The 14,346-nt window shown below is 37.8% G+C and overlaps 1 protein-coding gene across 1 annotated transcript in view; it reads left to right on the top strand.

Annotated features, from left to right (window-relative positions):
- The window catches only part of mEFG1 (mitochondrial translation elongation factor G 1), a 123,515-nt gene that overhangs the window by 44,005 nt on the left and 65,164 nt on the right, over positions 1-14,346 (top strand). Inside the window, exon 9 of the mRNA XM_070098816.1 lies at positions 3,484-3,630. Coding sequence (XP_069954917.1) covers positions 3,484-3,630 — 147 coding nt within the window. The remainder of the gene's footprint in view (positions 1-3,483; positions 3,631-14,346) is intronic.

A 14,346-nucleotide genomic window follows, 5' to 3' on the forward strand; every position in this document is an offset into this window, starting at 1 on the left:
TTTGTAAAAACTCAATGTGCATAAATGGACCTAAATCCTGGAACTTTTTGCTTGAAGATTCCAGAGGTTCCCTATCTGCCAACTACTTCAAGGCTACTTTTAAAAAACACTTTACCTTAATGTGATCCTAACAATTTATTTTGGCAGACAAATCCTGAAACTGTCTTTCATCCAGTATTGTCCTTATTCTTGTTCCATCCTTCCTTCAAATCTCATATATTACTAGAAAAACACTTTTATCCTTGTATCATTTCAAGTACCTAGCTTCATCCTTAACCCTTTGACTGTTTCAGGCCCCTCTCTGAAACTGTCATTCTATGTCGCCAAATATTCAAAAAAAAAAAAAATTATTTTTTCTTATGAAAATGTTAAGATTATTTTTCTGAGTGTTTTAGTCCAAAAAAAAAATTTTTGCCATCGGTACTTACCGAGATATAGAGCCGTGAAGTTTGCAGAAAATGAGCCGCGTATGGCAACAGCGGCGACTGCCGCTCACCCGGTAAACTTTAGTTTACTTGTAATTGAAGGTTTTTTGTTTTTTTTCACTATTTTATTTTTTCACATAACTTATGTGGCCTATGAGACCAAAGTAAGGTGCAATGTATATATATACACTCGTTGTATACAACACAATAAGCACACAAACATAATTATCAATATATTGTTTACAAACAAACAAACAAACAAACAATTCTTCATTCTTCTTCTTCATTCTTTCTTCTTCTAATTCTTTCTTCTTCTTCTTCTTCTTTCTTCTTCTTCTTCTTCTTCTTCTTCTTCTTCTTCTTCTTCTTCTTCTTCTTCTTCTTCTTCTTCTTCTTTCTTCTTCTTCTTCTTCTTCTTCTTCTTCTTTCTTCTTCTTCTTCTTCTTCTTCTTCTTCTTCTTCTTCTTCTTCTTCTTCTTCTTCTTCTTCTTCTTCTTCTTCTTCTTCTTCTTCTTCTTCTTCTTTCTTCTTCTTCTTCTTCTTCTTCTTCTTCTTCTTCTTCTTCTTCTTCTTCTTCTTCTTCTTCTTCTTCTTCTTCTTCTTCTTCTTCTTCTTCTTCTTCTTCTTCTTCTTCTTCTTTTCTTCTTCTTCTTCTTCTTCTTCTTCTTCTTCTTCTTCTTCTTCTTCTTCTTCTTCTTCTTCTTCTTCTTCTTCTTCTTCTTCTTCTTCTTCTTCTTCTTCTTCTTCTTCTTCTTCTTCTTCTTTCTTCTTCTTCTTTCTTCTTCTTCTTTTCTTCTTCTTCTCTCTTCTTCTTCTTCTTCTTCTTCTTCTCCTCCTCCTTCTTCTTCTTCTTCTCCTACTCCTTCTTCTCTCCTCCCTTCTTCTTCTCCTCCTCCTTCTTCTTCTCCTCCTCCTTCTTCTTCTCCTCCTCCTCCTTCTTCTCCTCCTTCTCCTCCTTCTTCTTCTTCTTCTCCTTCTTCTTCTTCTTCTCCTTCTTCTTCTTCTCCTCCTTCTTCTTCTTCTTCTCCTCCTTCTTCTTCTTCTTCTTCTCCTCCTTCTTCTTCTTCTTCTTCTTCTTCTTCCTTCTCTCCTTCTCTTCTTCTCCTTCTCTTCTCCTTCTCCTTCTTCTTCTCCTTCTTCTTCTCCTTCTTCTTCTCCTTCTTCTTCTCCTTCTTCTTCTCCTTCTTCTCCTTCTTCTTCTTCTTCTTCTTCTTCTTCTTCTTCTTCTTCTCCTCCTCCTCCTCCTCCTCCTCCTCCTCCTCCTCCTCTTCTTCTTCTTCTTGTGTGCGAGTGTGTGGCTTATAATTGTTTTGAGTCAGAAGTCAGCAGCTGTCAAAGTGACATATTGTCTCATTAGTCACTACCCCTACCGCCTGTCAAAACAATGGGGTCGGATGCTGCTTCCCCTCCTCCATTCTATCTAATTATCTTTCTCCCTCATTCTATATCTTTCATTCTGTCTCTCTTTCTATCTGTCTGCCTATCTCTGTCTCACAGGTACACATAAATACAAGTATACATAGTGTAAATTACCTAGGATAACCCAAGAAATCCAGACAAAGTGCTATACTCTGCTTGAAGATGTGAGTAAACGTGATGACACAGTCTTGTGGCTCTCTCTGAGACAGAGAGCTAGATGGACAGACAGGGAGCTTGACAGACAGACAAATAGACAGACAGAAATGTTTGTGTACCAGCAAAAACAAAGGGAGGGCGATGGTCATGTAATATTACCCTCCTTTACGCTCATCAAAGTCAGCTCTTATCAGATGTTATCTCCCCTTATCTTGTCACTGTCATGGGGTGGACTTTTTTTTTTCTTGCTTCAAGGGAACAATATTATTACATCTTCTTCTTCCTCCTCCTCCTCTTCTCCTCCTCCTCCTCCTCCTCCTCCTCCTCTTCCTTCCCTCCTCCTCCTCCTCCTCCTCCTCCTCCTCCTCTTCCTCCCCTCCTCCCCCTCCTCCTCCTCCATTGCTTTTGGTCTCAAACTCCTCCAAATCATGAAATTGATCTTCACTGACACTTTCATCTGTGTTAGAGCATCACTTGGGAAGAGAAGAGTCCCAGATTTGCTGGGGAATCACATATTTCTTACCGCTAGACATGCTGAAAAATGACAACTGAAATGGCATTCCCACAATGCACCACTGGCTCCCCGATTTTTTTTATATGGTGCACACTGACCATGGAGACCCATTCTCTCACATGTGGGCCTACCAGCTTTCTCCTGCTTGATTTGAAGCTGCTAGAATTTATGCGTATAAATACGTCAGAAACATTGGCTCGTAAGACGTATTTATACGTCGGAAACAGTCAAAGGGTTAATGTATCTTTAATTAGAATTTTATTAAAAAATTCTAATTTTGGAATACTTGCAGTATAGTATATACATACTAAGCATTCTCATGTACTGTGTGTCTCACTGTCTAGTAATAATAGTTTTAAGGCTGCTCAAAATACTATGTATAGCAAGGGCCTTTCTATAGTTTTTATATGTCAGTTACCCTAATTGTATACTGTACAGTATGCCACTTCAATAAAGTTATGTTTTGTTTTGTTTTGTTAAAATACTTCATGAATGTATGCTTGATTGGGACACACTTGTGAATTGAAGAAAACTTGAAAGTCATTAATGAATAAATATAAAGCCATAATAAGAATTGCTCTCTGATTTTGTGCCTCCTTTATATCATTTTTTTTTTTTTTTTTTTTTTTTTTTTAAATATTGTATGATAGTTTATATTAACCAGACTCGAGTCAGGTTAGCCATACTAGAGTCCTGGAGGTGGGAAGTGCATGCTTGCACTCTGAAGGAGGGGGTGAGGATATTGCAGTTTAGACAGGCATCTGAGCTGTAATGTCAGTGCACCTCTGGCAAGACAGTGATAGAATGAGTGATGGTGAAAGTGTTTCTTCTTTCTCAGGTCGCCCTACCATGGTGGGAGACAGCCAGTGTATTAAAAATAAATTATTGGCTAACTTTGGACATTTTTGTTTAAAATATAACTTACTGCCTTAATTGAGATAAAATAAAATGAGTGGTTAATTTCTACAGGTAAAAATATCCAGACTCGTGCAGATGCATAGTAGTAACATGGAAGATGTTAATGAAGTCTTCGCTGGTGATATTTGTGCATTGTTTGGCATTGACTGTGCTTCAGGTGACACCTTTACAACTGATCATAAATTAAACATCTCAATGGTTAGTAACATGCTCATTACAAGTACAGGCTTCACGTTATTTCTGGTTTCAAGTTTATTCATGTGTTTAGAATCTCCTTAATTTCAGGTTTCATAGATTTGGGGTAATTTGGTAGCAACATACTTGTAGACAAGAAAATGAGAACAAGGCAGTATGACATGCAAAGGAAGTGGCAGCAACTTTTTAGAGGGTGAATAATTCACAATTTTTTCAACACATCATGGAATACATTACAATGAATATATTATGTTGAATCTATAGATGCTTTACTATATTGAAATTAGTGTCAACAAGGATAATGAAAGCATGGATTGTCAGTTTATTGGAATGTTAGCAATTATTATTTTTTTTTTTTTCAAATTTTGCAAGAGAAATTAAGCAAGAGAGTGCAATAACATATGCCTTACTGTGTGCTAGTCAGTTGTATTAGTTTTGTGGTTGGATGGCCATATGAGTACAATCATTAAAAGTGGGTTTTGTGGGGGGGGGGGTTATGGTATTAGATGGACAGGTAAAGCAAAGAAACATTAAAGAGAGAGAGGTTAGGTTCCAGGCTACTGCCAGAAAGCGGACATCTCCAGAAATCAGAACGCCATTTTTTCCACTTATAAATGCATATAAATGCTGGATAACAAGTTTACATTAACATATATTAAGTTAGCAATAGAACTAGGCATTAAAAACAATAAAAAGTAAAATACACACAGTACACTCGTTACTTACCATGAAATATTTGTAGTCTTAATGTAAGGTGAGAGGTGAGTAGTTTTGTAAGAAGTCAGGTGTGGGAGGTAGGGTAGCCAGCCAGGCCATCCCACCCACACATAATATACTGCGACATTTAAAGTGCCCCAGAGTGATAAAATGCATATACAATGGAACCTCGACTTAGAGTTTAATCCATTCCGTGATCTAGCTCGTAACTCGATTTGCTCGTATATCAAATCAATTTTTCTCATTTAAATTAGTTGAAATGCCATTAATCCCTTCCAGTGGAATTACTACTCTCGGGAGGCAGGACAAAATACTTCAGTATGACACTATTTACATATCACAATTCATCTAATATGACATAAACCATATAGTTAACACAGAAACATAATATATACACCTACCATCCGACTTAAGACCGAGTTCGGTTCCGAGAAACCGGTCGTAAGTTGAAATGGTCGTAAGTCGAACTTTACTACTGAATATCAACAAACATTTTTGTAATGACTTTATTTTATTGTTTTATTTTGGTATTTCATGTTTTACTTTACTTTTTATGTTGTTAGTGCTGTATTTTATACTGTAAGGTTTAGGATAAACACTGTGTACAATACAAATAGTTGTTTATTTCCCAGAAATTTGGCATAAAAAACACGGTCGTAAGTCGAGTGGTCATAAGTCGAGCAGGTCGTAAGTCGGATGGTAGGTGTACTCTAGAATGAATAAAATAGGCCATAATATGGCAAGTGGTAGTGGCGGCTGCCATTCTCTCTCCCGCTCTGACTATAGTATCTTCCCATGCTCTTGTTATAAGAGAAAATGGAATGTTTGTGATGCTAACTGCACTAGATCACTAGTTTCATTAGGAAAACGCTGAAACAATGTATTTATAAATAAGAAATATTGTATAAAAACATAAAACATAAGAGAGAATGTAAAGAAATAAACTGTTTATATAAAGTGTACTTACTTGGAGCAGAGGTTCTGGCGGAGGTTGAGGGTGGGAGATACGCAGAGTGGCGTATGATGTCAGTGGCCCTATAAACCTCCAACAACAACATTGGATGAGTTAGTTTCGTTTCATCCTTTTTCTATCGCTTAACTTGCTACACTCTTAATGCTACACTTTATCGTTGAGCTTAACTGCTACAATTTGCTTTGTTTTATCGCAGAACTTCTGCTGCTTCAGTATCATACATATCGTAGATGTACTATGCTGGTATTGCCTGGCTAAGTTCACAACCCTCACACCTTGCTTATGTTTATCTGTGATTTCATACTTTGATTCCATGGACATCATCCTCTTCTTTTTTCCTCAGTACTGTCCTTTGCACTTACTTTCTTAGGACCCATGGTTAGAAAAAAGAAATATGGCCAAATGACTGTAAAAAATGGAAGCAAAGCACGAAAGAAATGCTTCCACAGCAAGGTAAACGTGCACTGCATACTGGATGTTTTGGCATTCACTGCACCAACTGGTGCCAGCATTCTGAAGTTCTTCCTTATTATTATTATTATTATTAATTACATGTTATATATTATATTATTATATATTATATAGTCGGACTTGAGTCCTGGAAATGGGAAGAACAATGCCTGCACTTTAAAGGAGGGGTTTGGGATATTGGCAGTTTGGAGGGATATGTTGTGTATCTTTATACGTATATGCTTCTAAACTGTTATATTCTGAGCACCTCTGCAAAAACAGTGATAATGTGTGAGTGTGGTGAAAGTGTTGAATGATGATGAAAGTATTTTCTTTTTGGGGATTTTCTTTCTTTTTTTGGGTCACCCTGCCTCGGTGGGAGACGACCAACTTGTTGAAAAAAAAAATAAACATTATTATTATTAGTTACATATTATTATTATTATTATTATTATTAATTTAGGGAACTGAAGCTCACTTATTATTATTATTTTTATTATAATTATTATTTTTATTACAGTATTATTTTTTTATTACAGTATTATTATTATTACAGTATTATTATTATTATTACAGTATTATTATTATTATTACAGTATTATTATTATTACAGTATTATTATTATTATTATTATTATTCTTTCTTCTTTCAACACACCGGCCGTATCCCACTGAGGTGGGGTGGCCCAAAAGGAAAAACAAAAGTTTCTCCTTTTACATTTAGTAATATATACAGGAGAAGAGGTTACTAGCCCCTTGCTCCCGGCATTTTAGTCGCCTCTTACAACACGCATGGCTTACGGAGGAAGAATTCTGTTCCACTTCCCCATGGAGATAAGAGGAAATAAACAAGAATAAGAACTAGAAAGAAAATAGAAGAAAACCCAGAGGGGTGTGTATATATGTGCTTGTACATGTATGTGTAGTGTGACCTAAGTGTAAGTAGAAGTAGCAAGACGTACCTGAAATCTTGCATGTTCATGAGACAGAAAAAAGGACACCAGCAATCCTACCATCATGTAAAACAATTACAGGCTTTCGTTTTACACTCACTTGGCAGGACGGTAGTACCTCCCTGGGCGGTTGCTGTCTACCAACCTACTACCTATAATTATTATTATTATTATTATTAATTTAAGGAACTGGAGCACAGATCCAATTCCGTAGATGAAGAACCCCTCACCAACGTCAAGGAACCTTGACGCTAGTGAGGGGCTCTTGATGTAGGGAATTGGATCTGTGCTCCAGTTCCCTAAATTAATAATAATAATAATCATAATAATAATAATGAGGAGCTTCAGAACACTACCTCTAGTTAGCACAGCACACTTTTTACATCGCTGTGGAATCATTTCTCTCATGCTTAAATTTTTTAGTCATTTGGCCAAATTTCTTTTTTCTAAGCGTGTGCCCTAAGAAAGTATGTGCAAAGGACAGTGCTGAGAAGAAAAGAGGATGATTTCCATGGAATTAAAGCATGAAATCATAGATAAACAAGCGAGGTGTGCAGGTTGTGGGTTGCGGGGGAACCTCGCTCCTAACTCAGATGTTGGCTTGTAACTCAGAGCAAAAAATCGACCGAGTGACGGCTCATATCTCAAAAAAACTCATATGTTGGGACACTCGTAGGTCAAGGTTCCACTGTACAGTACACTCATTATTTACCTTAAAATATTTGTAATCTTAATGTAGGGTGAGAGGTGAGTAGTATTTATTTGTAGGAAGTCAGGTGTAGGAGGTATGGTAGCCAGCCAGGACACCCCACCCACACGTAATATATTACGACATTTAAGGTGCCCTAGAATGATCAAATGCATATACAGTACACTGAGTAAATGAGGCGAAATGAATAAACGAGAGGGAGAACGAGTAAATGAGAGAGGAGAGAGATGCGGAGTTACGTAAACAAGTAGACGAACACGTCTGGTTTTGGTTCATACATGTAATATCTCCTATTTATGTTTATTCTACTGTGGAGTGTATATATCATGTTTATATGTTACATAGCATGTTTATGTGATTTTTGAAAAAATATAGATGGATTAATGAAAATGTTTATGTTAATGTAATATACGACATTTAATGCACGTCAGAGTGATTATTTTTATTGAGTATTATTATTATTATCATCATTATTAATATGGTGTCCTTATGAATAATAAGACACTCTTAGTGATTTTAATATGTACACGTCCGCCATCACAAATCCGGCAATCAGTTATTCGGCACTAATTTTGGCTAGCATAATTTCAAATTTCCAGGGAAGCCACACCAACCTCCTGGTACTGTTTGGTGGCGCTACTTGCTGCATAAGTCATTCCAATTTCTTTTTCTCCATTTATTGTTTTACCCTGCTTACTTTTAGCCCTAGCCATGGTTCCAATGAATAAAAGAAATGCTTCTCATTATGTAAAGCACCTACACAGTACATTATCCATTAAAGATAAGGTGGCTTTGAAGCTGCTGTCAGTTGCTATGAGCTCAGTCTCATGATGCAGGAGAATATGCTTTATTATTATGCTAATAATATTATTAATATTAATATTATTATGCTAATAATAGAAAGCCTAGAGAACAAATGGATTTGTCAGTTAAAAATAGGAGAGGAGAGTTATTAAATGGAGAGTTAGAGGTATTGGGAAGATGGAGGGAATATTTTGAGGAATTGTTAAATGTTGATGAAGATAGGGAAGCTGTGATTTCGTGTATAGGGCAAGGAGGAACAACATCTTGTAGGAGTGAGGAAGAGCCAGTTGGGAGTGTGGGGGATGTTCGTGAGGCAGTAGGTAAAATGAAAGGGGGTAAGGCAGCCTGGATTGATGGGATAAAGATAGAAATGTTAAAAGCAGGTGGGGATATAGTTTTGGAGTGGTTGGTGCAATTATTTAATAAATGTATGGAAGAGGGTAAGGTACCTAGGGATTGGCAGAGAGCATGCATAGTTCCTTTGTATAAAGGCAAAGGGGATAAAAGAGAGTGCAAAAATTATAGGGGGATAAGTCTGTTGAGTATACCTGGCAAAGTGTATGGTAGAGTTATTATTGAAAGAATTAAGAGTAAGACGGAGAATAGGATAGTAGATGAACAAGGAGGCTTTAGGAAAGGTAGGGGGTGTGTGGACCAGATGTTTACAGTGAAACATATAAGTGAACAGTATTTAGATAAGGCTAAAGAGGTCTTTGTGGCATTTATGGATTTGGAAAAGGCGTATGACAGGGTGGATAGGGGGGCAATGTGAAAGCAATGAAAGCAGTGAAGAGTTTTTACGAGGATAGTGAGGCTCAAGTTAGAGTATGTAGGAAAGAGGGAAATTATTTCCCAGTAAAAGTAGGCCTTAGACAAGGATGTGTGATGTCACCGTGGTTGTTTAATATATTTATAGATGGGGTTGTAAGAGAAGTAAATGCGAGGGTCTTGGCAAGAGGCGTGGAGTTAAAAGATAAAGAATCACACAAAGTGGGAGTTGTCACAGTTGCTCTTTGCTGATGACACTGTGCTCTTGGGAGATTCTGAAGAGAAGTTGCAGAGATTGGTGGATGAATTTGGTAGGGTGTGCAAAAGAAGAAAATTGAAAGTGAATACAGGAAAGAGTAAGGCTATGAGGATAACAAAAAGATTAGGTGATGAAAGATTGGATATCAGATTGGAGGGAGAGAGTATGGAGGAGGTGAATGTATTCAGATATTTGGGAGTGGACGTGTCAGCGGATGGGTCTATGAAAGATGAGGTGAATCATAGAATTGATGAGGGGAAAAGGGTGAGTGGTGCACTTAGGAGTATGTGGAGACAAAGAACTTTGTCCTTGGAGGCAAAGAGGGGAATGTATGAGAGTATAGTTTTACCAACGCTCTTATATGGGTGTGAAGCATGGGTGATGAATGTTGCAGCGAGGAGAGGGCTGGAGGCAGTGGAGATGTCATGTCTGAGAGCAATGTGTGGTGTGAATATAATGCAGAGAATTCGTAGTTTGGAAGTTAGGAGGAGGTGCGGGATTACGAAAACTGTTGTCCAGAGGGCTGAGGAAGGGTTGTTGAGGTGGTTCGGACATGTGGAGAGAATGGAGCGAAACAGAATAACTTCAAGAGTGTATCAGTCTGTAGTGGAAGGAAGGCGGGGTAGGGGTCGGCCTAGGAAAGGTTGGAGGGAGGGGGTAAAGGAGGTTTTGTGTGCGAGGGGCTTGGACTTCCAGCAGGCATGCGTGAGCGTGTTTGATAGGAGTGAATGGAGACAAATGGTTTTTAATACTTGACGTGCTGTTGGAGTGTGAGCAAAGTAACATTTATGAAGGGGTTCAGGGAAACCGGCAGGCCGGACTTGAGTCCTGGAGATGGGAAGTACAGTGCCTGCACTCTGAAGGAGGGGTGTTTATGTTGCAGTTTAAAAACTGTAGTGTAAAGCACCCTTCTGGCAAGACAGTGATGTAGTGAATGATGGTGAAAGTTTTTCTTTTTCGGGCCACCCTGCCTTGGTGGGAATCGGCCAGTGTGATAATAAAAAAAAAAATAACAAAATTTTTGATAATATCTCACCCACTCTCTCATTTGCTCTCTTTTTACATTGCTTCACCACTCTCTTAACCTCTCTCTTTTTCTCCATATACTCTTCCCTCCTTGCATCACTTCTACCTTGTAAAAACTTCTCATATGCTAACTTTTTGTCCCTTACTACTCTCTTTACATCATCATTCCACCAATCGCTCCTCTTCCCTCCTGCACCCACTTTCCTGTAACCACAAACTTCTGCTGAACACTCTAACACTACATTTTTAAACCTACCCCATACCTCTTCGACCCCATTGCCTATGCTCTCATTAGCCCATCTATCCTCCAATAGCTGTTTATATCTTACCCTAACTGCCTCCTCTTTTAGTTTATAAACCTTCACCTCTCTCTTCCCTGATGCTTCTATTCTCCTTGTATCCCATCTACCTTTTACTCTCAGTGTAGCTACAACTAGAAAGTGATCTGATATATCTGTGGCCCCTCTATAAACATGTACATCCTGAAGTCTACTCAACAGTCTTTTATCTACCAATACATAATCCAACAAACTACTGTCATTTCGCCCTACATCATATCGTGTATACTTATTTATCCTCTTTTTCTTAAAATATGTATTACCTATAACTAAACCCCTTTCTATACAAAGTTCAATCAAAGTGCTCCTATTATCATTTACACCTGGCACCCCAAACTTACCTACCACACCCTCTCTAAAAGTTTCTCCTACTTTAGCATTCAGGTCCCCTACCACAATTACTCTCTCACTTGGTTCAAAGGCTCCTATACATTCACTTAACATCTCCCAAAATCTCTCTCTCTCTTCTGCATTCCTCTCTTCTCCAGGTGCATACACGCTTATTATGACCCACTTCTCGCATCCAACCTCTACTTTAATCCACATAATTCTTGAATTTACACATTCATATTCTCTTTTCTCCTTCCATAACTGATCATGTAACATTACTGCTACCCCTTCCTTTGCTCTAACTCTCTCAGATACTCCAGATTTAATCCCATTTATTTCCCCCCACTGAAACTCTCCTACCCCCTTCAGCTTTGTTTCGCTTAGGGCCAGGACATCCAACTTCTTTTCATTCATAACATCAGCAATCATCTGTTTCTTGTCATCCGCACTACATCCACGCACATTTAAGCATCCCAGGTATGCAAATGGTATGCAAATACCATTCTCCTATCCCTGTCTTGGAGGCTTATATTAGAGAAAACGGAGTGTAGCACAGGGCTAACTGTGATATACACTCGTACTGCACCATAAACCTGAAACAAAAAAGTTATTTTCTCTATATAGATTATCACACATAGCAGCATATGTGTAGAGAACCTAGGATAACCCAAAAAGGTCAATGTGGCTTATTTTTAGTACCTGGCTTCGGTTAGCCATATATGATTTTTGGTAAATATTCGATTCCCAGCCAGAGTAGAAACATTAGGCGTGTTTCTTTACACCTGTTGTCTATGTTTACCCATAAGTAAATGGGTACCTGGGTGTTAGCTGACTAGTGTGGGTGTTATCCTGGGACACTGACCTAATTTTCTTGAAATACTCTGCATAACAAGTGGCTTTCTGTATAGTAGTATGTCACTGATGTCAGCTAGGCCTGTATACCTTGTACATGTACGTGTAGTAAATATATTATTATTATTATTATTATTATTATTATTATTATTATTTTCTCAATTGTTTGTTGGGTTATCTTATTGAAACTTGGGCAATGTATGATGGAAAGATACTTCTTAACGTACACCAAAAATAAATGAAATCAGACCATAAATAGCGGAGTTCACTTTTCAGTCATTAGTGGCCACTTAGTGGTATATTTTTGTATGGTTTTCATTGTTTATATTCTCATTTTTTCGGTCTCATTTGATAGAATGAAAGATATGATTTTGATTGCTTTCATGACGAAAAGTACCTTGAAATTGTGCTCACAGTAGTGAAAATGTTCTATTCTTTAGCGAAGCTCAAGAGTAAACAAATGACGTCACCGTCCAATACCTGTCTGCCTGCCAGTCCAAATTCCAGTATGGAGTCAAGAATGGGTTGACATTATTTATACAATTATTACAATAATGCAGTAGTCTGCATAACAGTAAATCTTCTATTTTTTGTGAATATAAATTCCAAATGGTAAGCAAGAGTAATATAAGAGGGGCCTGTAGCCGTGACTAATGAACAGAGAAAATGTTATTTTAGTGCCAGGAATGTCTGCATTGTTTATTCTGGGCCCTATTTTGAAATTGGCATCTGTTGAAATTTGTGTGAAATCGGCCAAATTGCCAATTTCTGACCACTTTATTGGGTAGTTGAAATAAGTGAATGGGCGGTTTCTTGTACTCAGTTAACAGACTAGAAGTAAAAAAGTTTATTAGAGGTATACACAAATACAGTTACATAGATTATCATACATAACAGTGTATGTCCTAGGTAGTAGGTTTGTAGACAACAACCGCCCAGGGAGGTACTACCGTCCTGCCAAGTGAGTGTAAAACTGAAGCCTGTAATTGTTTTACACGATGGTAGGATTGCTGGTGTCTTTTTTTTTCTGTCTCATACACATGCAAGATTTCAGGTATGTCTTGCTACTTCTACTTACACTTAGGTCACACTACACAAACATGTACAAGCATATACGTATATACACACCCCTTTGGGTTTTCTTCTATTTTCTTTCTAGTTCTTTTGTATTTCCTCTTACCTCCATGGGGAAGTGGAACAGAATTCTTCCTCCTTAAGCCATGCGTGTTGTAAGAGGCGACTAAAATGCCAGGAGCAAGGGCCTAGTAACCCCTTCTCCTGTATGTATTACTAAATGTGAAAGGAGAAACTTATGTTTTTCCTTTTTGGCCACCCTGCCTCGGTGGGATACGGCCGGTGTGTTGAAAGAAAGAAAGAGAAGGAGAAACTTTCGTTTTTCCTTTTGGGCCACCCCGCCTCGGTGGGATACGGCCGGTGTGTTGAAAGAAAGAACAGTGTATGTATAGAGAACCTAGGATAACCCAAAAAACAGTCAGACAAAGTGACTTATTTCCAGTACCTGGCTTGGGCTTGCCATATATGATTTTTGGTAAATAATTTTTTTCTCGGTTGTTTGTTGGGCTATCTCACTGAAACTTGGACAATGTATGATGGAAAGATGCTTCTTAACGTACAACAAAAATAAAGAAGACTGACGATAAATAAGGGAGTTCACTTCTCAGCCATTAGCCGCCTCTTTGCAGTATATTTTCGTATGGCTTTTATGATTGTATTCTCATTTTTTGGACTCATTTGATAGAATAGAAGATATATTACAGAAATAGACATGATTTTGATTGCTTTCATGACGAAAAGTACCTTGAAATTGAGCTCAAAGTAGCGGAAACGTTCGATTTTTGCCGATGTTCAATGAACTTTGTGTAAGTCAAGTTGGTTAATTTTATTAAGTGTATTCTAACCTAACCACTCTGTAATCCAGCAAACTCAGTAATCTGGCACACTACAGGTCCCAATGATGCTGGATTTGTGATGGAGGACCTGTACCTGCAGGCCAGTGCAGTGTGTAAGTTCATTTAGGCTACAGGTACACATAAGTATAATTATCAGAGTATATATAAAACATGAAACAACTCTAAAACACTTGAAATTTTGGAAAGTTTCCAGACATAATGGAGAGACAAGGTGCTTAAGGTGAATGTAAACAAACCAGGTGGGGTGTGGTGACCATATTACAAAGTCAGATTGGGGGAGCTGTATAACGAGTTTTGGTCATAATTTTAAATGTCCATATTAACAGAAAGCCATAAGGCAAAATGCTGTAAAGTGGGTCCTTACTGTACATACAGATGGAGGGATTATTTGAATAAAAAAAAAAGCTGAATGAGGCTGACGAGAAATGAAACATACAGTTAATACAGTAGGTCCCCACTTATATGACAGGTTAGGTTCCAGGCTACTGCCGTAAAGTGGATCCCCTTTTTTCCACTTATAAATGCATATAAATACTAGCTAACAAATTTACACTAACGTATATTAAGTTAGCAATAGAACTAGGCATTAAAAAACAATAAAAAGTAAAAT

Source organism: Cherax quadricarinatus, chromosome 1 (assembly GCF_038502225.1).
Source record: "Cherax quadricarinatus isolate ZL_2023a chromosome 1, ASM3850222v1, whole genome shotgun sequence".
Lineage (NCBI taxonomy): Eukaryota > Metazoa > Arthropoda > Malacostraca > Decapoda > Parastacidae > Cherax > Cherax quadricarinatus.